The 23920-nt window shown below is 38.7% G+C and overlaps 1 protein-coding gene across 1 annotated transcript in view; it reads left to right on the forward strand.

Moving 5' to 3' along the window:
• Positions 1 to 23644, forward strand: part of RAP1GDS1 (Rap1 GTPase-GDP dissociation stimulator 1) — a gene marked incomplete at its 5' end in the record, with an annotated part of 85739 nt that extends 62095 nt beyond the window's left edge. Inside the window, 10 exon segments of the mRNA XM_021396366.1 lie at positions 6245 to 6373; positions 8743 to 8868; positions 11541 to 11684; positions 11947 to 12078; positions 12485 to 12619; positions 14033 to 14158; positions 15147 to 15286; positions 18401 to 18527; positions 20029 to 20157; positions 22978 to 23644. Of these exon segments, the coding sequence (XP_021252041.1) occupies positions 6245 to 6373; positions 8743 to 8868; positions 11541 to 11684; positions 11947 to 12078; positions 12485 to 12619; positions 14033 to 14158; positions 15147 to 15286; positions 18401 to 18527; positions 20029 to 20157; positions 22978 to 23105 (1316 nt within the window). The 3' untranslated portion in view covers positions 23106 to 23644.

Here is a 23920-nt window from a genome sequence, read left to right on the forward strand (position 1 = left end):
TGTAACTTACCACTTCCTGCGACTCACTTCCCGTGACTCACTTCCCAAACCTGTGTCCCCAGCTCTTCTGCTTTTCAGGAAGGTCTAAGGACCTTCTTAATTTTTTGACCTTTATTGTATGAATTTTTAATCTACTTTGTCATCTCTTCTGGTATAGTTTTTCCTCACGCATTTTCTGCACCATCTCTCCAGCCCTCTCGGCTCTTAGTGTTACTTCTCCACCTCTAAATGCCATCGTTGTATGTATCTCATTTCTTTCTCTTGTTCTTACATTATTTTTCTATCCTCTTTTCCTAGTAATATCCAAGAATACTTGTTCATAGTACTTCTGCCTTATTCAGCAAATAACAACTGTCTAGTTCCTTTATTTCATGCAGTCTTCAGGAACTGTTTTGCTTGATGTCTGTGTGTCACATATTTCTAAATTTTATACTGTTTAATCCATTATTTTCTTTGTTTAAATACGTAGACCAAATAGATTTTCTCACGTATAAGATGCCACGATCCTCTGCATTAAGACTGACAAGCTTCCAGTATATTTGGTAGTTCAGGACAGACCAGTTCCAAAGTGCAGTACAGAGATACTGCATCAGTTTTGCTTCAGAGACCCAAGTTCTTAGCAAGTCATCCATAGGTAAACTAGTTAGGAAATAAATCTCTGAAACAACAGTTTGACTGTTTTAAACATGGAGTAAATTACTCATCCCATCTAGTAAGCTGGCTTCTTCTGATACAGTCTATAAAGAAGTTGTGTAGTTCAGTGACAACTAGGAGGATTCACTAGCTGTTCTGTGCTCTGCTAAAAGACATCTTTCATTTCACATCAACTAACAAACTGTCACTGGAGCCACTGAAGCAGGGTCAGAAGTGAGAAATACTCCCAGATCCTGGATCTGTGTGCAGACCTCCACCCCATCCCAACACCACATCAGGGAGGAATGTTGGAGGCTTACCAACTCTCACCTTCACCCCCCATACCTGGTGGTCTCTGTAAGGGCTTTCTATAGGGACCCATTGCTATGTCGTGTAAGACTCATGTCCTGTAGCTCCACTGTACTCAGTGAATCTGCCCGCCAACTGTGGCAACCAATAAAATGAACCCCGAATAATCTGCCAAGGAAAAAAATAAAATCATAGGATACAATTTTAAGAAGAAAACTCAGTGACTGTACCTCCAGCATGTGTATGGAGAGACAGGTGGTTGGCCTGCTTTCCAGATTTGTTTTAGGAGCCACAAGTACAGCTGCACAACTGTTGTGAACTGCTCTAAAAATACTACCTGCCAACCATATTAAATTTTCAGGACTCTAGTCTTTGTCAAATATGAGCCCAAGAAAACCACTGACTTCCATGTATTACAGAATCAGTTGGATAAATGCTGAGTAAGTGCAGTTCTTCGCTGACCTGTTAAAGAGGAAAACTCAGGTCACCTTGACAAGGAATTGTACTCACAGATTAGCTGATGCTGTTTTCCAGGATTTACTTGCAAAAGCTCAATCCTGTGTTACTTACAAAGAAGGCAAACGCTGCATTAGTTTTACTGAGGAATGAGAAGCATGGGATTGCATCCTAGAGTCTCAGACTGTTTTACCCGTAGTTACGGAAACAAATTGGACAAAAAAAGTATTGGAAGTATGAGAAGAAACTGTTTCAGTCTTTGAAACAGCACTTTCTGTTTTTACTCTTTCTGTAATCTTCCCCTGCTCAGCATGCTATGTTACCAAGTTACAGGTGGGGACTTTGAAGATTTCTTTACCTTTTCTAATGACTCATGCTCTCTGAAGTTGCACTTGCTATCCAGATAAGGATGATTACAGTGCATTTGGTGTAGTTGCATTTAATTATCCGTGAACACCCTAATATTTTCTAATCCTTAGCAATTTATGAGCAAAGAGCTTATGAATTATTTGATTCTAAACATCTCACTATTCACAGTATACTAGTTGCCTTCTTTTTACAATAGTGACTGCTTAATTTTTAATAGCAATTAACTACCTTAATTTTTTTTTTTACATTAGAGATTCATTCTTAAGTGCTTCACATTTTTTGATTAGCATAGGGCATTTACCACACACGAATTTTACAAAAATGGCAACTAAAGAGCAGCTATGAGTAATATTTTCTTTTCCTAAACAGAGCAAATTAATCTAGTATTCTTATATCTTGTGCTGGTTCTGCAATTGTAGCTTCATTCATAGTGTTGCTGTCTAAGCTTTAAAACTCAGATTTCCTTTATAAGGTTCTTGTGCCATCTGCTCATGTTCTAGAATTATTTTTGCCTGATGTCTCTCAGTCCTTCCCTTTGCTTCCTTAGTAGCTTATCATTTCATTAGGTGCTACAGTGTTAACAGAACAAACTTGGCTTTGCACTTCTTTTAAGCTTTAACAAAAAAAAAAAAAAGTGTTGATTTTTAATTGCATTGATAGAAAACAGGGATTTTTTGATGGGATTCATCCCTTTGTCTTCAGTACAGATTATCTTGACCCTCTCTGTCATAACTGTATTTTACTACCTGAATTCTATCAGACGCAAATAGCTCATCCCTGTGTTCCATTATTATTTCTCAAAATGCAGAGTTGCAGGGATGGCTAGGAATGGGACAAGCGTGCCACACAATTGTGAATGGTTTTGCTCATGCTGTAATTCTGTTAAGAAGCAAGTCTTGGCAAAAGTCTGTAAAAGTTCTTTCTTTGTCAAGCCATGCAACAGCTGTTTTGGCACCTTTGTGTGTTCAGCATAGAGGTTGTCTTTTTCATTCAGTGCCTTTTTAAGATGTAAAGTTATGATGTTAAGTCATATAACTGCCAACCTTTTCTTATTATCACAAAATTCTCAGTGACTGGAATGAAGGCTGGGGACTGTCTTGCATTGTTTACCGTCTGCAGAATCTATGTCAATACACAAAGAATGAAAGGGAGATTTATTGTTCCATGATTATGGTCTAATAGCAATATTTCAGTAGTGCTTCCTTCTAAGACTTACCTTTGCTAATTTTCATGCTTGCCATGGTTTTTGTTTCATTTCATCACTGCTAAAAATGTATAGCGTGCTTTCAAGACCTAAATATACTTTAAATGCAAGGTAACCTGAAGCATGTAAAAGCAGATTAAAAGTATGTTTGTTTTTTTTTTAAGATAGTGATATAATTTGCTATATAATTACTTAAATAGATGTGATGATAGCAAGCAGGTTTTTGCAGGTTATTAACTTATGCCACCTATTTGTAGAAGACAGATTTTCCTGTAGTGATATAATCACTGTTAGTAATGAAACATGATGACTGGATGTTTTCTGAAATTTTGTCCAACATCAAGCAGTAGCCTAAATCAGCATTTTGAATTCAAATGCCCCCAGTAAAGTTCTCAATTTGGGATATTCTCCTCAGATCTTACTCTTTGGAGTTTCCATGTGTGTCACCGAAGGACATGGAGCCATTGAAATTCAAGTTTTAGGTAGGTAACTATTTGTGCTGGCGCATGTATTGATTGCCTTTTATCTACCTGTATATGCATCTGTGCAGCATCACTATCAGTGCTTTTCAGCCCCGAGAGAACACAGGCGTTTTTCCAATGCAATATTTGATAGCAGTATAATGAGAGAGTTTCTTTTCTGGCTTTAAGTCAAATTCTGAAGTGGTATTCAGGTTTTCATGCTTCCTGTTCAGCATGCATCCAGCTCTGCTTAGGAAGCTGATAGAAATGCTGTTTCATCCTGAGACGTGATGTTGCCTGGCCTTGAGCTTTAGTTCAGCCCTACATCAGACAGCTGCTTGTAGGACAGATGCATGTTTCCCCTGAGGTTGCCTCCTGCTCTAATAGGGCCCTAGCACTTCATGCAGTGAAGGGTTGACGTTACGCAGTTATTCCAGGTTTTGCCTCCCATGCGGCTTTGTGACTCATGAGGTTGTCCTGTCTTTGTGAGGAAAAAGTATATCCTTCTGCTTACTGTGGTAAGGCATCGATATTCTGCCCAGATTTTACATTATTGGAAATTCCTGTTAACCATTTCCTACGCTGTAGGCTATTCCTATGTTCAGGTGCTATCCTTCCACACCAGGGAAAAAAGCTGGCGTGGAGTCAGATACAGCATGTGACTTTTGACCTAGTACAATTATTCTCTCATGGTATATTTTCTTTTTCCCTTTTTCCTCTTTAGGAATTCTGGAGTCCCTTAAACCAATGCACTCCACACTCTCTTAAACAATATATCTTTCCATTTGGCTCTTAAGATTCCTTTTTCCTTTCACGGACGGATGTGATTTCCCTCTTCCCCATTTGTTTTTTGCCCTTTAGACTTTTTGTATCTATTGTGTTAAAAAAAATAAAAGAGCAGAAAAAGAGCACTACTCAAAATACAGAGTTTATGTTTCTGATGTCAGAACACTTTGCCAAATGAAGCCCGTAGAGATTACTCAGAGATTGAAGCATAGTCTAGTAACGAAGCAACATCTTTCCACATAATTTTCTATGGCATTTGTGGTTTGTGTTTTTGTTCTCCTGCTCTCCATGACTACCATTTTTCCTTCACAATTTTTAAGTGTCTGCAAGGGACAGTCAAAAATCAAGGAGAAAAACAGATTATTTACCAGTAACTTGAGTTCTCCTACACAAACATTTTCTCCACAGAACCATTCCAGTTCCCCCTCCCAGGTTTTTTGATTAAGAGTTAGATTTTTACAGTCAGTTTGGAATGAAATAGGAGGCGTTGTAGTGACTCACACATCTGCTGGAGGTAAAATGGCATTCAATGCATGCGCTAGTGCAATTTGTACTTACCTGAAATTTGACAACTTCAACAGCTCTTTGATGTCTCAGATGGTGTTCTCATAAATTTCTCTAAAGACCATGAATCTATGGAAGAGGTAACACCCTCCCTAAAAAAAAAAAAAAAAAGAAAAGAAAAGAAAAAGAAAAAAGGGAAATTCAGTTACTGGTAAGTAATACAGTTTTATTAAAGACATCAAGCCATAAGAATTCCTGCTCATCCCCAATAACCTGTAATAACTGCAACATTTATTTAGTATATCAAATTGATTGTTATTCAAAAAGTGTTTTATACCAAGTATAAATAAACTAAACATTCCAGAATCTTTTCATAATTAAATGAAAATTTCAAAACACATGTGGCAGAATCTGGAAGATAAAGAGGTTTCTGAGCACATGAGATGATACTAAGTCTGCTAGACTTCAGCTGTAAGGTGTTTTTATCTTCCTATAAAAATCTGAAGTTTCTATGGCTCTGATTCCACAGAAATAAAATCTCCAACTGATTTCAGCTGCTCAGGAAAAAAAAGAACTCCCCTGTAGGGCTTGATCCAAAGCTAAATGAAAAAGCAGAATTCTGCTGTATTCACTAGGCTTTGGATCATTGTCTTTTGAGTCTATAACATTAAAATGTAGTTGAAGTGCTTAGAAATAAAGGAAAAGAGATGCTTAGGAAAACTACTAAACATCTGGTGTGTTCATGTCTGCTTCATTCTATTCAACTGTGACACAATGTTTTTCTTCTTTGCTGTGTTATAGGTAATGTTCAAGATAAAATATGGTTATAAATAATCCTTTAAAACAATCATGTTTCTGCCTAACCATCAAAGCATCTTTCTATTTGCAGACATCTAGGAGCAATAACTTTCTTACTTGTAAATACTATAAACTTTCATCCTATGCAAGAAATTATCAGAATGGCTTCTAAGGACTTTTCTTAAACCTTCCATTTTTTGTCTTTATTAAACTTTCTTTTTTCTCAAGCTCCTCATAATCTACATTGTGACTTCCTATGTTTATAAAACTTCTCATGTTTATTTCAGTGCCAGTTTATATTCATTCTACTTTTAATTTTCCAGTTTTTATCTTTAAGGGAAAAAAGTTTATAGAACCATGCTCTCAGATAAATAAGTTTTTCACTGACGTAGTTTTATTTCACTCAGCTAGTCTCAGTCAGCTAAGAATCAAACCCAACTATATTAGGAGCCACAAAATTACCAGTAGCCGCATGATGCACTATACCTTACTGCCAGAGCAGGAGGGAATAATTACGGGAATATATCCCATCACCAGGGGAAAGGGGAAGTCTGAGTCCACATCCCAGGTCTGGACCAAATCCTACTGCAGAATAGTAGAGGAGACAGCCATTTTAATAATGCTTAGTCTAGATGTTGCTTTGCGTGAAAAATGCTGTTCTGATTTAAATAACAGTACTACAAACACAAATACTAACTCATTGTTGTGCTTTCTTTTTACATAGATACCCTGCAATCACAGCTTATCAATATGGGTGTTATTCCTACATTAGTGAAATTGTTGGGTATTCATTGCCAAAATGCAGCTCTGACAGAGATGTGCCTTGTTGCTTTTGGCAATTTAGCAGAACTTGGTAAGTCCGCAATATTCATCTCAAACTTAGATCCAGTTTTCTTAAAGTTCATTCTTATGATTAACAGAAGTCTTGTCTCAATGCATTCCTACTGGTAAATATGAAATTTAAAGCAAGCAATTTCTGCTTCTTATCTCTAAAATTCATAGTTGTCTCTTTTTCCTTTAGTTACTCAGATTTATTTGGGTACTTAGTATGCCTTATGTTTTATGCTAACATTCTTCAGTGCAACTAGGCACATCTTAAATCATCTAAACAGTATTTCCTGAGCACTGCTATTTATAGTGAATTATTTATTAATAATATAAATAATGTATCCTGGTGCAGCCCCACTAAGTCCTATCAGGATTAAATTTACCCATGGAATTCACTGAGTGAAAATGAGACAGGCACAGTTTTTAAGTCTGTTTGTACAACATTCGTTTAGGTGTTGAGTTTTAACACGTGCTAATTTACATACTTGCACATACATACCGTGATACTTCCAAGCAAGGGATTGTGTTTTTTAACAAGTTTGTGTACAACTTCATTTAATTTGAAGTTTGTGATGATGCTTCTATCCAATTCCTTTGCAATTGCATAAGTGTTCATTGGAATTCAGCAAGGTGTAAATCAACAGGTTGTTAGGGCCTGTATTTTATCACTTGTGTTTTACATGGGTGTTGACCTCTTACAAACCTATTTTGTCAAATTTTAGTCCTATTTATTTACTCTAGAGTGTAACAATATAGCAGCTGGGATTATCATCCTGCATTTCTAAGGATATCCTGCAGTTCAGAATATGAAAAAGATATCTGTGAGTTAGAATTATTTGGAGGCCTGAAATTATTCAAGCTGTCCTACATTTGTAGTTTTCAAGGCCAGAGAGAATATTATGTGGCCATCTAGTCTGGTCACGCACATAATGCCTTTATTCATAGGAGGCAAGTTTGCAGAATTAAACAACAGAAAAATTCATCATTAGCACTATAGAGATGAATAGATCAGAGATCTTCAAAATAGGCACTAACGTATTCTGTCTATACAGTAAAAAATGTAATACAACATTTGCTGGAAATTCTACTGCTACTAAATCACACCTAAAAACGTAAAGATATTAAACATGACACTGGGCACTACATTTTCTTTCCCTCTTTGGGAAGAGTCAGCACCGGCCAGCTGAGCAACAAACCTGGGAAAAAAGCTTAAAGCAGTTGCTTCCCTTCCTGTTCCTGCACAGTGAAAAGCTGCTTGCTCTTTAAGATTGGCACAAAATTAATTTAGCTTTTAATACTTTAATCTCCCTTAAGCAATAGCTTAGCCAATCACATTGCATCTGTAATATTTTATTTTTGCCATGTAACTTCAGGGAACTTTATTGTCAGGTTGTCATCTTTCATCACTTGAAAGAGACAACTGCATTCTACAGATCCCATGAGAAGCATTATACGAAACTGTGTCAAAGTAGGGGGAAAAAAAACAATAGAGAGAGTGGTGGTGGTGCTTTTAAAATACCAGAAAGGTCAAAAATCCACTTAGAATACACAATGCAGTCATACATATAGAGAAAAAGCAGCAATGGAATGTGCACAAAAGGGGCTAGGTCTGCAGTTTATGCTTTTTCTCAGTCCTAGATCAATTCTACATTAAAATAATCTCTAACCATCCACTAGAGTATTAGCAAAGGTTCTGGAAGATTTAATTACAGATGGCCCTCAGGAGGTGGCAACTGGAGAACGCAGAACACCGGTCCCACCATCTGCATTCCCTGTAAAACTGCCAGTTAGGAGGAATCAGATACAGGCAATAGAATTAGATGCCTCTGTTGAATCCACAACACGTGAAGAACCACTATCCCATGGGAAATCTCCTTGTAGCCACCTCACCCAGCTGTAAAGCTGTGTTATGCTATCTGTGCAGTATGAAACTGCCCTACAACAGCCATGCACGGATTTTAAAGGAAATGTCACTGTCACAAGACCATGTAAACACAAAAGCTTTCAGTATGACTCTTCATCTCTCCCAGAGAAAATACAGTATATGATCTGCTGGTCTTCCTCTTAAGCTTAGGGTAATAAAATAACATCTTTATTTTTGTAACATTACTGTTTCTATAGCTACCTTTACATTCGCTTGGACAGAAACAGCCCCAACAGCCTTGATCATGTACATAGATCTTTTCGAACAGCCTTATTCATAATTGAAGTCAGTACATTTGCTTTAAAGCATTAGACTATTTCTTTCCATTTCGTGACAAACACGAGTCTATTGTTCTTGCCTGTGAAGTACATTATTAGTCATCTCACTGAGTAAACCTGGTAAAATAGAAAAAAAATCGTCCTAGCTTTTGATTTGGTTTGTTTACTTGATACGAAAGTTTTGCTTTGCAGAATCAAGCAAAGAGCAGTTTGCCTACACAAACATTGCTGAAGAGCTTGTGAAACTGTTCAAGAAGCAAATAGAGCATGATAAAAAAGAGATGATCTTTGAAGTTTTGGCTCCCCTAGCAGAAAATGGTGAGCATTTGATTTTTTTCTCTTACAGTATTTTTAATTTAAAAAAAAAAAAAGGAACGGACATGTTTGTCTCTCTCAGGGACTAACAGCAGAGCAATTGGCTGCTTTGTTCGGCCATCCCCAGGGTTGATCTGTGCGATGACAGTTTCAGATGAAGCAAATGTGCTTACTGTCTGAGCACATGACAGGGGCCTACAAATTGCTGATGCTGATTCCACCTCTGATTCATTCTGTATATTTTATTTCATTCTACCTGCAGTGGGAATATCAAAAGCAGCTTACAGAAGAGTTTACAACATTTATCTACAGAATACTGTGAATATCAAAGACACCTATCAGAGCTGTTATAGGACCGTTACTTTCACTTCAGCATCGTATTCTTATCCTACATTTTGAGCATGATCCATTTGCTTGACAAGTTGTGTTTTAAAATCAGTGGAGCTTACTATTGATTGTTACTTCTCTGAAGTAGCCAGCAGATTTCTCTCTGTGAAATACAGAGAGCTCCATTTCCCCCTTAAAGCTTACAAGAGGCTGTCACAGTTCTGTAAGCCCTGAGGAGCAAAAGAATAGGCACAACCATCGGCTGAAGCGTTCATAATCCATTGTAGTACCAATAAATCAGTCACTGCATCATTTGCTGGGATCTCAGAACCCTCCCCCAGCAGCTACGGAAATATTTTTGCAAGAGATAACTTAATTGCAGAGCTAGGAGGACATTCTGTGCTTACTTTTCATTGCAAAATCATTTACACTGAATTTGGTGTTTGGTGAAATATATTATCATCAGCCCCAGGAGACTGAAGTTTATAGTCTGGCTTGAGCAGTGAATGACAGTGACGCAGGACCATCATTCCAGCATGTACCTCTGGAAAGACTCACGGGGGTTTGTATAACCTTCTATCTGCCCTCAAGTGAAACCAAAACATCAATTAACCTGTGGAGCTGGGTCTGGAAAGCAGCTCAGGGTAGGAAAGATAGGACAGTATTTGATAATTGTAGACTCAGAAGATTTAAGTTTCATCCTACTCTTTTCAGTATAAATCAAGACACATTTTGACATCAATTTAAAGATGGGATAATGTCTATTTTTGGCAGCTCCTTTGTCTTTTATTGCAAGTTATATGTAAAACAGGATTCCTTTTTTTCAGTTCTAAAAATGTACACTTTGCCACAATATATTCATTTATTATATAATTACTAGAAGCAGATCTAAGAAGTTCCAACCTTGGAGACCGACACAGAATTGGTCTACCATTCTGTGACTTAGACATATTTCATTTCAAATGCTTAATTTTTATCTGTTTTACAGTCATTGTAAACTTTCATAGGTTTACTGCTGCTGAATGTAACTCAGCTGCTTGTGCTATGAGGCAGTCAACTGAACTCCTCCACTGTGAAGCCAAGGCATACCTAAATGAGCACGAGTTCACTGTGCTAGTGCTGTTAGGTGCTTTTGATTATAGATCATTGGCAATCACCCACTAGGCAGAAACATCTAGATGAATTATTGGCAGAGTAGATTGAGGAGGGTTGTCTTGTTTGTTTGGGTGGGTGGGTTGGGGAGGGGTGTTACTGTTTGGGGGGTTTTGTTTTGCTTAAAGAACCTCAGTGCAAAAGTACCTATTTAAAAATATCCCAATTAAGTATTTTGCATTCTTTAGAAGAGTTCATGAGAAGGTCAGCTGCTCTGGGAGAAACAATTTAACTCAGGCACAAAGCTGAGCAACAGCAGTAAATGGACAGGATCAGGCATCTCCTTTGAGACTGTGCTCTCTGAAGTCAGGATGGAAAACTAATGAAATCACTTTCACATAACAAAAAGAGGTGGCACAGCATCTGGTGATTTGCCATTCTGACTTAACAGGAAGGGAATTTATGTGTGTAAAGAAGGAGATATCCAGCTCTAAAGTCACAGGAAAAAATGTGTTAAAAATTGTGTTCTAGAGACAGAAAAATTACTGCTTCAAAATCCTGTATCGCTACCTAAACAACCCATTCATCACCTTCTCTGTTGAGCTTCATTTCTAATAACTAAGAAATGAGCTTGCCTCAGCAGTTTCCAGCTTTTCTTTGATCACAACAAATTTCTCTCCCAGCCCAGCCTGCTGGATTTGGCCTTTCTGTACTCCTGAAGCTCTGAACAAATGACAGAAATCTTGGCTCAACTGAAAGAAACGGGTCGTTACTTGCTCTGAAATTTCATTTTTTAAAAAAATCTGTATTTTATACTTGGGTGGCTCAGTAAAGTCAGTGGCTCTTCTGTACACAAAACAGAAGATGCTCTCCTAGGTTTGTTCAGCAACTCAGTCCAAATTCTTTGGACAGCCCAAGCACAGCATGGCCCTTATCAGTGTGCTGTGCAAAGACCAAGATGCCAGATAATTTCTGCAAAGAAATTTGCTTATTTTTGAGAAGAGCAGCTCCACACTGCTTCACAGTGCATAGATGGGGTCTAAGGGCAGTGCAGAGCTGGGGGTGCACACCTGCTTGATGAATTATGATGGAAGTTGACTCTAAGAATGCACAATAAAAAAAAATCGTGGTTTTATCTACACAAGCTGTCAGTGAAACACTTGACATTGCTACTAATTTTGGCTGTCCTGCAAGTAGGTACAATGGCTGTATTTTAAATTATAATGTTGACTCCTTCTATCCCTACTATTTCACAGATGTCATTAAACTGCAGCTGGTTGAAGCAGGCTTGGTGGAGTGCTTACTTGAGATTGTCCAGAAGACTGTCGACAGTGACAAAGAGGATGATGTTGCAGAGCTTAAAACAGCTTCTGATCTTATGGTCTTATTACTGCTTGGAGGTAAGTGCAACGTGTCACTTCTGCAAAGCAACAGCAGACACCTGTGTGCCATTTGGCTGCTGAATGTTACTACTTATTAAACAATTTTCAAATAACCTAAAGGACCTGGCAGTTAACATTTAGTAAGTTAGGTTAGATTTCATCTCTCATCGAATGCAGGAGTGGATTGATTGCAGTGAAGGTGGTAGAGCTTGACAGATATAAAGAGAAAAATTTTCCCTAAGACTTCTTTGGCTTGCTGACTATCTGCTTTTTATCCCAGATGAATCCATGCAAAAGTTATTTGAAGGAGGAAAAGGCAGTGTGTTCCAAAGAGTACTTTCATGGATTCCTTCCAACAGCCATCAGCTTCAACTTGCAGGAGCACTGGCTATTGCAAATTTTGCCAGAAATGGTAAGAAGTCGCCATACTATCTTATTTGTGTTTAGCTGTGCCCTTCTATCATGCTACATCTGTAAAGATACAAAGAAAAGATATAGACTGTGGTAAAGCTGGTAGTAAACTGTATAGCAACATCAGTAGTTTCATATTTCACTATCCTGAAAAGTATTACGTCTATTTTAAAAAAATAACAATTATAAAAATGTTCGACATCTATAATAGATGTACAGGGAATTTCTGCCTTCTGCAGTGCTTCTATCATTGTTCTAAATTTATCATGAGCACAACTCTCATTGACAATGGTGGTCAAATGCTCCAACAATAAAATCTGGACAGGAGCAGGGAACTGACACTTCTTTTCTTAAAAAGCTCTCATAAAAATCTTTCATTCACAAGTGACTTCTCTCATCTTGCACAGATGGAAACTGCATCCATATGGTGGATAATGGCATAGTTCAAAAGCTGATGGATCTGCTAGACAGACATGTGGAGGATGGAAATGTAACTGTGCAACACGCAGCTCTGAGCGCGCTCAGAAACCTGGCTATTCCTGGTAAGCCTCCCTTTGCTCTGCTACCTACCCAAGGGGAAATTCTGCTCTCTTGACTTTAGAGCTTTTGCACAGCAATAGCAACCAGCAGTTTTAAATACATCTCAGATCTGTCAGCCATCCTTTGACACTTCGAAGCCACAGTCTCATCCCCCACCAAGGAAAGGGCAGGGAGCCAAGGCCTCAGAAAGGCAGAGCACTGCTTTTTTGTTTGTTTGTTTTTGTTTCATTTGGGTTCTCTTTCACAGCCCAAGGTCCCCACCAGACAACAGTGAGGAATATATTGAAACACTGCATCCCCCTGTAACTTCCTAAAGCTTTGACTATTCAGAAGGTAGAGCTGGAGGTGAGCTGTTAGAATAGCCAGCCTGTTCTGATTAGTTACTGTTTGGAGACAATGAACTGAATGCTAATTTTGTCATTTTTGATAACTTCATTTGTGACTTTTGATTATGCAAACATAAAAGGCAGAGCACATGCACATAAAACCAAAACAAACCTATAATACTTGCATATTCTTTCTCATACAAAGCCACAAAGTCTTTCATCCATTTAACCTTATTTTACTTTTCAGTTTTGACAAACAGTAACTTTCTAAAAATGATTGTGCATACATATTAAACTCATGCAGCTTTTGTGCTACACCATTTGCTTACCTTGCTTAGGTAATTCTGTTAACTTGCATCAACTGGAAAGCTTCCCTGTAGCCTGTGCTCAGGAATGTCAGCTAGAGACCTACACAGGACTTAATGAAAGTCATTATAGAAAAATGAGCAAGGAGTAAGTGGCCCCAGTGATGAACTGCTTGTTAAACGCTACTCTGAATATGAAATAAACATCTTTTTCTAACTACGATATTGGACCAAGTTTGCACCTTACATAGATTTCAGAGAGCTCCATGGAAGCAGAGAATGTAGACTAGTGGAAGGGATGAAGGAGAGCTCGGGGAGGCCACAGTGCTGTTTGTATCGAATATCACAAGTGGGAAGAGGTCACTCTGCTAATTGGATGCTTTAGTTCCTTTCCCTGTACCAAAGAGAAAAGTGTTGTTGGGAATCAGAGAAATTTCCCCCTATTTTGGGGTGTAGGTAAGTACTGGCCTGGGCTTCTGCTGGGTTCATTTTGTGGAGGGCTCCTTTCCTAAGCCGTGGTGGGGAAGTCTGGTCTCCACGTTCACGGTGAACACTGGAGGTTACGTTTGCATGCTAGGATAAGGCACTTCATTTCACACGTGTGTCTCAGCAATCACAACATTTTCCTACAACACAGCATCGTCAGCACACACTCATGTTCCTGAAGTCTGTGTTCACAAGCTATTTTTCAAACTGTCTGAAAAATTGCACCAAGACTGTCTTGGAAATAAACTGCATCTTCCAAAAACGTTCTCGAAATCATTCCTGTTCTTTATTCATGCAGTTGTAAATAAGGCTAAGATGCTATCAGCCGGCGTTGCAGAAGCAGTATTGAAATTTCTCAGATCGGAGATGCCCCCTGTTCAGTTCAAGCTGCTGGGAACATTACGAATGTTAATAGATGCACAAGGTAAAAATAAACTGTTCTCTATGTTAAGTGATTCACTTTGGTTCACTCTGTGATATACTGCTAAAACTCTTGTACGAGAGAAGCAGAGGGTTTTTGTTTGTTTTTTTAATTGTATTCCTGAAGTTTTGGAATAAATACATATACAAAGGGAGAGAAAAATGTGGGTTGATGATTTTTTTTCCCCTCAGAACTCCCAAACTGACTACCAGGGACCCTCAGAATAGGTGTCAAATGCTTATTTACTTTTGTATTTCAGACCGCTCCTACACTGTCACAATGTGAGAATGCACTGCAGTGTGGGAGTTGTAAGCTACCACTCCAGTTTTGCTGCTCACTTGCTGCATTTTCTAGCTGTACCGAGCTTCTTGGAATGTACTAATGCACTTTCTAAATGATAAGTTGCAATTTCAAAATGACGAAACACCTTTCGGTTCTGCAGCTTATTCTGTACCTACAATGTGTATTTTTGAAATCAGATGTCCGTTAAGTTATTAATGAAATAAATTACCAAATTGTTTTTAACCTAGTGCAGCAGATTTCTGGGAAAACAAAACAAAACAAAAAAGAACCTCAAAACATTGTAGTTTACCACAGCTATTAGCTATAAATAGAAATTCATTTAAGAAACTTATGCAACCTATCATCTACAAAATTTAGCTGATGACAATAGTCCTTTAAATTTTTTAGCTATCTCAAATGGGAATGTGGCATCACCTATATTTTCACTGCTGTTAATCGATGCACAAACTTCAAACTGGGCTGAGTTAAACTGAGTTTCACTTGGGAACTGGGTTATGAGTGTTTTTGATATTTGTCTCCATTTTCACTGGCTTTAATTGCTTCCATGCAAACTAGATTTTTCACACAGTACAAGCTGGCGAATTTCTACTTAAACTCTTTCTAGTAAGTAACTTTCAGCTTATTTTTCTAGCGCTTGCTTAAAAAATGACAACTTCTCTGTTGTGTTGTTGGCTCCGGCAATATGTAGCAGAAGCAGCTGAACAGCTGGGAAAAAATGCAAAACTGGTGGAACGATTGGTGGAATGGTGTGAAGCCAAGGATCATGCAGGTGTGATGGGAGAATCAAACAGACTACTTTCTGCACTTATACGACACAGCAAATCTAAAGTAAGTTAGTGGTGAAAAAGTTCAGCTTGTAAGAACAAAGAGTTACGTCTGCACTTCATGCTGTTGGCAGCCAAAGCCTCTTGTATGTAAGTCTTCCTGAGAGCTAAGTTGGTTGATTTCCTATTTCACATCCTCTCTATCTCCAGAACCTGCCAGTCCGAGAGAAGCACCAGGTTTAAACACTCATTGGAACTATGTAGGTAAAAAAAAATACAGAAGCCAGTCAAGGAACATGTTAGGGTGAATATGGCTAAGTCTCAACCTGTTAGAATTTGCTCTGTATCCAGCACAGCTTCAGCATGCCACATTTTCTACTTAATGATAATATATGAAGAGTCATTGCATTTAATTATGATGATGTTGCTATATAGATATGTATCAAATTGCTGAGATCCAGAAATAGACTGTCCCTCTGCTTTTCTCATGCAATATTTCAGAGTTTTAAGATTTTAATGAGTCATTAGAAATGATCCTCTTCTCTGAATTCTATCAGAAGCTTGCTTGTACGTGGTACAAGGTATGACATTAGGAGAAACTGTGACCAATAAGTTTTGTCCCTCCCATTACTTTTGTATCAGCTTTTACATTAACAGTCTAAGTTGTAACATCCAAGCACATAAACATCCAAGTCTTCAGTCCTTGCTCAGGGGGAGCATTAGGTGAAACAGAGCCTTAGAAGGAACATACACACCTCCCCTAGAAACAAGATATTCCAGGCTCTGACTTCATTGACTGAGTTCACTGATACAAACACAGGTTGCATCATGACTGAGCTTAACAGGAAGAAGCGTGATGTGGAGAACTCAAACCAACAGTGACTTCTTCATTTGTCCACAGTGTTTGCAAAGTGAAAAACAAAATGTGGACCCATTCTATGCAATATCTCTACAGAAACAAATCAATAGGACTTACAGAGACCTACACCTTTACTGATTTCTAATATTACTGTCTCTTCCTAATGCTCATTCTCCATTTCATGTCCAGTTTTCAATTTTCAGTTTCAATTTATGTCCAGTGTTCCCACTCTGAGTTCTGTTCCTTCCCCTCACACCACCTACAAGGTGCTACATGTAGATGATGTAAGAAGCCACAGATACAAGTTTTTTATACCCTCTACAAGAAAACAGAATTTAATCCCAAATGCAGAGACAATGGCTTTAAATAGATATTAAGATAGCACTTAGCAGAATTATCACAGTTGTATTTCTGTGTGGTTTAAGTACTTATATGAGAAACTTCTTTGATAGAAGAAAACAGCTGAGAAGGCTCTTGGTTTTTTTTTTTTTTAATGCATTTACTGCCCTCTAGGTTTAGATTGTGGACATAACTGGTTCTTTAGTGCACATTAGATTTGAAATCATTTTTTAATTTAATAGTATTTGGGCTAACATTGAGAAAGGCAGCAGTGGTTTAGGAAACTTCTGTTCTGTTGTAACTCACGAGTACATACTCCCTTTGTTAAGTTGCACGAGTCCCGAACCTGACTTATCTGACTTATTACCTCTTATCTGCTTGGCACTGCCATTTCGAAGGTGATGTTCAACTACAAAGTCATTAAAATGTTGATGTCAAGACAAATAGCCAAAATTCCCCACCAAGTCAAACAGAAATTAGCAGCTCCCAGAGTACTCCAAGAAGTCCCAAAGCAACTTTGGATTTCCACCAGAAATATCACAATTAAGAAAAGCTATCATTTTAAGTAAGAAAAAATATAGAAACTACTTAGATGCTTGCAGACATGACACCATTTAAAAACTTTTTTTTTCCTCAGTGATAAATTCTTGAGTCATTAGTCTGTGACTTGTGCCACAAGCATCTTCAATATGATCACCTACAAGTATTTTAGTTTTCAAGGTTGTGATCATATTGTGTCTTTTTCCTTGCACAAAGAATGTCACCAGACAGTCCGTGCAAGCACTGGAACATAAATTATTCTAAACACATGTATCAGTTAATGAGCTGGGCTTGTGGTTGGAATTGGAAAGGGATGTGTGCTTTAAATGGAAATTCAATGGGGTTATAAATTTAAATTGGATTCTTATTTCAAGAAACAGCTGCTGCTTCAAATCTTTGCACCCACAGAACAAATAAAAAATAAATTAAAAAGGCAAACCACATTTCCTTGGACAGTTGCCCCTTGGCATGCAAAGTTACCTGACTTCCAGGCAAACCATTTTCAAATATTTTCTGTGCACATGATGATGAAAATTCGCTTTAGGTGCAAACTAGTCTTTTAATGATAGCATACAGGTAATCAGAATGCAGACACCAGAGATTTTTGGTCATCCTTCATTACATATGTAATGCAGATCAAATTTTGAACTTGAAAAGAGAATCCTGCTTGCATACTTTTGAACTGCTTTAATGTCACTTAACTCAGCCAGCATTTTCATTTCCTAGATCTTAGTCAACAGTCCATTTTAATTGCTGGCTTTAGAACAAAAACTGACTCATCAGTATCTCATAACTGTCCTTTCCTAGCCAGCCTTGTATTTGAAGCATAATTCCACAATACTTCAAGAGAATGTTGTTCATTTTTCCTACACAATTTCTATTAAGTAGTAGGTATAATATTTGCGATCTCACCTTTCTGAACATCTGGTAGAAACTCTGAAAATCCATGGAGAGATGAAGCATGGAGAGGTGTCTGGATGCCAGCGTCACTGAATTGTATTCTTGTATTGCCTTATCTCAATCACACAGTTTGTTGGGTGCGTTTGATAAGCTGCTCTCAACATGACAACTTAAAGGGAAAAATTAATCATCTTTGAACACCAGCAAAGTTCAAACACAGCAAAGGGTACTCACTGTTAGGCAACTGACCGTTTGCCATAAGAACTTGAGTTAGACAGTAACTTGGAAATGTGTCTTAACTCAAGCGTGGTTAAGTGGTGTGGTTTAATAAGTTCTATCTTATAATTGCAGAGTTAACAGCAGATTATTTATAGGCTCACATGAACATACATTTACATATAAGGTGATTAAATGTGCATATAGTCAATGTGTATCCTTACCACAATAACTTTGTTTAAATGCAATGTTTAATGTTTAAAATGTTTAAACTTTGTTTGTATGTAATGCAGAATTTTTTCATTTCTATGCCATTTATTTTAGGATGTAATTAGAACGATTGTACAGAGCGGTGGCATCAAGCATTTAGTAACCATGGCAACCAGCGAACATGTAATAATGCAAAACGAAGCTCTCGTTGCCCTGGCACTAATAGCAGCTTTAGAGTTAGGTGAGTATCCCAATAGCTAACTCTGTCTGTGTTCTTCTGAGCCTGTGCTCAAGAGAATCCCTACAGGGAGAGTCCTGCGAGTTTATTTTGCAGTGGTGCTGCTTCCACCTGCCTTTCAGTAGCATGGAAATACATGGCAATTTACACGGATAAATAGGCAAGCAGTAAGTTTATGCAGAAAACTGAAGTTTGCTGGTTATACAGTATCTAATTTTCTATTCTGGTAGGTGATCACAGAATCTAGAACAACCTCTAGATTTCAGATAAAACCCAACAGGATAACAGTTAAGAAAATTGTAATTTAGAGTGGAGACTATGTGAACGTGGTCTGGGTACACTGAAATGGTCAATCCCCTTTTGAGAGGGCTTATCAAAGTAAAGCTTTCACTTACCTAATCAGTGAGAGCTAAAGGGTACATATAGAAGTGGATGATGCCCCCAGAATATGTCTATTATTATTATTAAATTCCACAGAAGTAGATGCTAGAGTTGCCATATGAAGGCAGAGATGATTAAGTGTCTTGACCTGCCTCAGCTTCACAGAATGGCTTAGGTTGGAAGGTACCTTAAAGACATCCAGTTCCACCCCCTCCTGCCATGGGCAGGGCTGCCACCCACTAGATCAGGCTGCTCAGGATCCCATCCAGCCTGGCCTTGAATGCCTCCGGGGATGGGGCATCCCTAACTTCTCCAGGCAGCCTGTGCCAGTGCCTCATTGCCCTCTTGAGTAAAGAATTTCCTCCTAACAACTAACTTAAATCTCCCCTAACTTGGCTTACCAAACAAAGAAGGGTAAATGCTCAGTGGGGGCTTCGTTTGTCCTGTTTGCTTATTAATTAATATCATGAACAATTATTACATACTTTTGCTCTTGATTTCATCTCTTATCACTGCATACCCACAGAACTCTACATTCAACTTCCAAATCGCTGCCAATGCATCAGAGAATTTTTTTTTATTGAATGAAAATGATATTCTCACGAGTCTTTTAACCTTTCAGACATCTAAAGGTTGCAAGCCTGAATTCAGTATGTTTCTTAGAAAACTAGAAAGGAAAAAATTCATACCCTGATCTTGCAAAGCCTTTCACAGTCTTAATAATAGACCTTGAGTTTTCCTACCATGAAGTCAAGAATTCCACTCTCTGTATTAAACTCAGACAAACTGTCTAAAAGGAAATTCAGGAAGTAGAAGTCTTGTATGCTTAAATATTGCAAGTGTTGGCCTAGGTAGCTAGAAAGCCAGGCAGATTTTCCATTAGCTCACTTCACATTTGACATTGGATTTTATCATTGAACATAGTGATTGTCTTTCAAGCAGTTAGGTTATTTTGCATTTTTATAGCAAGAGCTGTGATTCGTATCATCATACCATCTAACATGTTCTACCACAGCACCAGTTTCACTACAGTGAAAGATCCATGCTTCCATAAATGGCTAAAACATGAAAGTATCAAACAAAGCACCAATTCCAGTTTCACAAGTTTTCACTTGTATTTCAGTCACTGCTGAAAAGGATCTTGAAAATGCTCAGCTTGTTCAGATTCTACACAGACTGCTATCAGATGACAGGAGCGCTCCAGAAATAAAGTACAACTCCATGGTGTTGGTCTGTGCCCTTATAGGATCTGGTGAGTACCTGGGAGGGACTGCTTTCCTAAGACATTTATCTAATCTTTTTGTAGCCTGAACATAGGGCATGTACAAATACACTGAGACTGGTTCTCTGATCACTATGAATGTGCACAGAATGGCTCAATTTACTGTGACACTTTATTTATAGGGTCAAGAAAAAGAGGTTGTTAACTCTGTTTTGCATATTAACTGCAGAAATTGGATTCTGGCTTCTGCAGGAACTGTACAGTATCAGGCTGTCTATGCAAGCATGCAGATAACAAGTTAATTTTCACCTTTAGCTGTAAGTTCCCTGTAACTGATGTGTTATGGTGTGATGGCTGGTTTGTTGTTTTTATTCAACTTACTCAAGTAAAATTAGGTAGAAGAGAAGTTTGCAAGGTACCTCTTGACTTTAAATTCCTACAAGAATTGCAGGAAGTAAATAAAGACACATACAAATGAGAACTTAGTACAACATGTAGCTGTAAGTCCTGCCCTAGGAGGGATCCTCACTCACCTTCTAGGAATGGTCCTTCTCTTGGCAGCCTGAACATGCTCCAAGCACAACTGTTTGTGGTCGTTTTGGAAGATGAGCAGGAGGTGCTGTAACACATGCCACTGCCGGACACGGCGATGCAGGGAGTGGAGCAGGGTATCACAGGGAAATTTGATCTTCAGCTAAGGATTCAAGAAGTGGCTACATTTCTTTCATTCACTGTGGTGTTCTCGTATGCAATGACAACAAAAATAATCATCCTCAGGAATTCTGCCTGACACTTACATTTTCACTTCTCTGAGTCCTGTCACCTGCAAGATTGACTGACAGTGTTATTTAAAGTCAAATAATTGTCTCTCTATTCCAACAGAACAAAGAGCAGTCTTCCCTTATTTTTTCAGGATTATCCAAGTGGCAGAGATCAGTCTGCCACCACACTGTAAGCTTTGCCTAGACATGAGGCATCTTGGCAGTCTCCCAGGGAGCAGACAGCACATTATTGCAGTGCACAGCTGTGAAGAACTTCAGAGTTCTGGGGAACCAGAGCTTCCCCAGTGTTCAGCCCTGCTTCCTCATGAATAGACCTGTGTAAAGATAGTCAGTATATAAGAGCAACAACTGAGGAACCCTGGTATTAAGTTTTGTTTACCAATTCATTTTAATCAGAGGAGAGAAGTGAAATCACAAAGAGCAAAGTCCGCTCTTGCATGTGAAAATATGAAATGTATCTCTTCCAGCTCTGCTGCCTCTAACATTTTCCCTAGTCTCCATATTTTTCATTTACAAGTTCCCATGTTCTATTGTAAACAGACTTGTGTAGCCACAGTTCTGTAAAAGCTAGAAAGTGGTTGTACTGTTTCAATTATTGATAAGTTTAATTCTCCAGTGTCCACTCTTGTTACTGTTCTTTGTTATAGAGTATCTGGCATCAGATTTAACTTGATACTGCCAACAGCTGTGCGTTAGCAGTAAATACACATGCATAAATATATGATTTTTGCCACCTGAAGTTGCTGTTGCAACTGAGTGAATGGGTGGGAAGAGGGAAGAATGAGGGCAGCAGAGAATGGAAGTGTGCAACCTAAGGAATGAGCCAAAGCAGAGTATTCCTCTCTAGCACAGTCACTTGTGTGCAATGGTCGCAAAAATGCACAGGGCACACCTGCTCAGCCACTGTAAATCACAGCAAGCTCCTAAAAGGCAGTTCAGTAACACCGCTTAAGCATGATGATATCTTAGAAAGGGAGATGAAAGTGCCTACACAGCCTAAGCACCCAACAGCTTCACTGATGCTGTTTAATATATACTGGTTCCCAGGTGCACAGCAGTGTGAGAGTTCCCAACACACAAAGACAGGGATAATTACAAGAAAAAAAAAAGTGAAATCATGTGAACAACAAAGTAGGAAGGGAAACAAATGCCCAAGTGTGCTGTAAGGAAAAGCCGTAAACATGTATAACATATATAGCATAGCTAATCTGAAACAGATGGTTCTGGGAAGCTTCTGGGAAGCTCAGGGATTAAGGCCCTGGCAGCACCTGGGAAGCAAAAAAAATACATGTGGGTGTTTGTTAGGTGTTTGTTGCTGAGTGGGAATGGACTAAACAGGACACAAAACAAAACCAGCTGCTTTGGCTCTTAACTGTGGGAAGTCTAGAGCATAGGGTTTTGAGTAAGCTCCCTACTTTAAAAAACTAAATAAATTGCATCAGTTTTGTGGGTTGTTCCCAACCTTCCCTTTTTGACATCAAGTAGAATGCTACCCAGGATAAGAACCATGAAACAGTCTCAAAGTCTCAAATACAAATTCTGTATACATACGCCCAACACATTACCCGATGTGTTATACTTGTGACAAGTTCAGAGCTGAACCATAAATGGGCAGCTACCAGTGATCAAGTGGTGACATATCCTCTTCACACTCCCACACAACCACCCAGAGCTAATTTGATACAAATGAGCTTTGCAGTGAACCCTTCAGGCAAATTTGTTCACTCCATCAAAACAGTTTAAGGAATCAAACAAAAACATTCAACTAAAAAACTTCCTAAGCATCTCTTCTGGAAGGCATTCCAGGTGGATTTTTGTAACTCCTATGCAGAAAATTCATCCTTCATCTCTACCTGAAATCTATGGGGTCTGGGCAAGCCCAAGGCCCCAGAGACTTCCTCCATTCTTAAGAGCAATTCAAAAATAAAAAGATGACATTTGTGGGCATATGCACATACACTGGGTACAGGGTAGTGCTGATACTTAGCAAAGCATGATGTGAGGCACCTTTCCTGTTCTCTTACCCATCTCATACAAAGCACTGTTTCTTTTACTGTTTCTTTTCCAGAATCTCTCCAAAAGGAAGTGCAGAGCATGGCTTTCCTAGAAGTCGTATCAAAACTCCGCAGCCATGAGAACAAAACTGTTGCCCAGCAGGCCTCGCTAACAGAGCAGAGACTTGCTGTAGAAAGCTGAGGAAGGTCTTGTTTTCAGTGCATCCCATCAGAGATTCCACCTTCATCCTTTGTCCTGCTGTCGCTCCTGCTATGTTTTCCACTGTATCACTTGTGCATGCGTGTAATGTCCCCACACAAATCGATGAACTGCTGTAGGTACCCATTCAAAAAGGTTTCTAAAAATTCATAGGTGGTGTTAACATGAACCTGTCTCCACCCGTAACTGTTCTACTTGTATTCTTGTTGCTTGGGCCACATAGTAGAATGTGCATGTTGTAGTCCTATGATGATGTAAAAGTGGTACTACACAATGACTCTTTCCTCACACCCCCGTAACTGCATAACAGTGTACTACTAAATTAGGGACAGTACAAGATGCAGCAAGTCCAGGCTAGTGCACTGACTGTAGGATTAAGAAGTAAATCTAGCTCCATTTTTGGTGCTCTGAAGAGACAGGTTTGAATGCAATGTACTGCTGCTCATTCACTGGTCTTGCCTATTAATGTCAAATTCGTGATACCTAGAGGTAACAATAAAAATTTCAGTGCTTTCACTTTATCCTGTGGTTTGTCCTTTTCCATACTCACACACAGAAACTGTGACTGTACCAGCATCTACTGGTGAGGAGCCCTTCTTGTTCCTGGCTCTGGCCCCAGTGCAATCATTGACTGCCTTTCAGCTGCAAGAATACAAAGGAAATAATTCCAGCCTCTTTCACTGTGTATGCTCGCGCAGAGGCACTGTGGTAGCTTAACAATTGTGAGTTGCAACAGCAGTACGCTATGCAATCCTTATCCCATAAAGCTGTGTGGGTACAAGTGCTGCTGGGCTTGC

Source organism: Numida meleagris, chromosome 4 (assembly GCF_002078875.1).
Source record: "Numida meleagris isolate 19003 breed g44 Domestic line chromosome 4, NumMel1.0, whole genome shotgun sequence".
NCBI lineage: Eukaryota > Metazoa > Chordata > Aves > Galliformes > Numididae > Numida > Numida meleagris.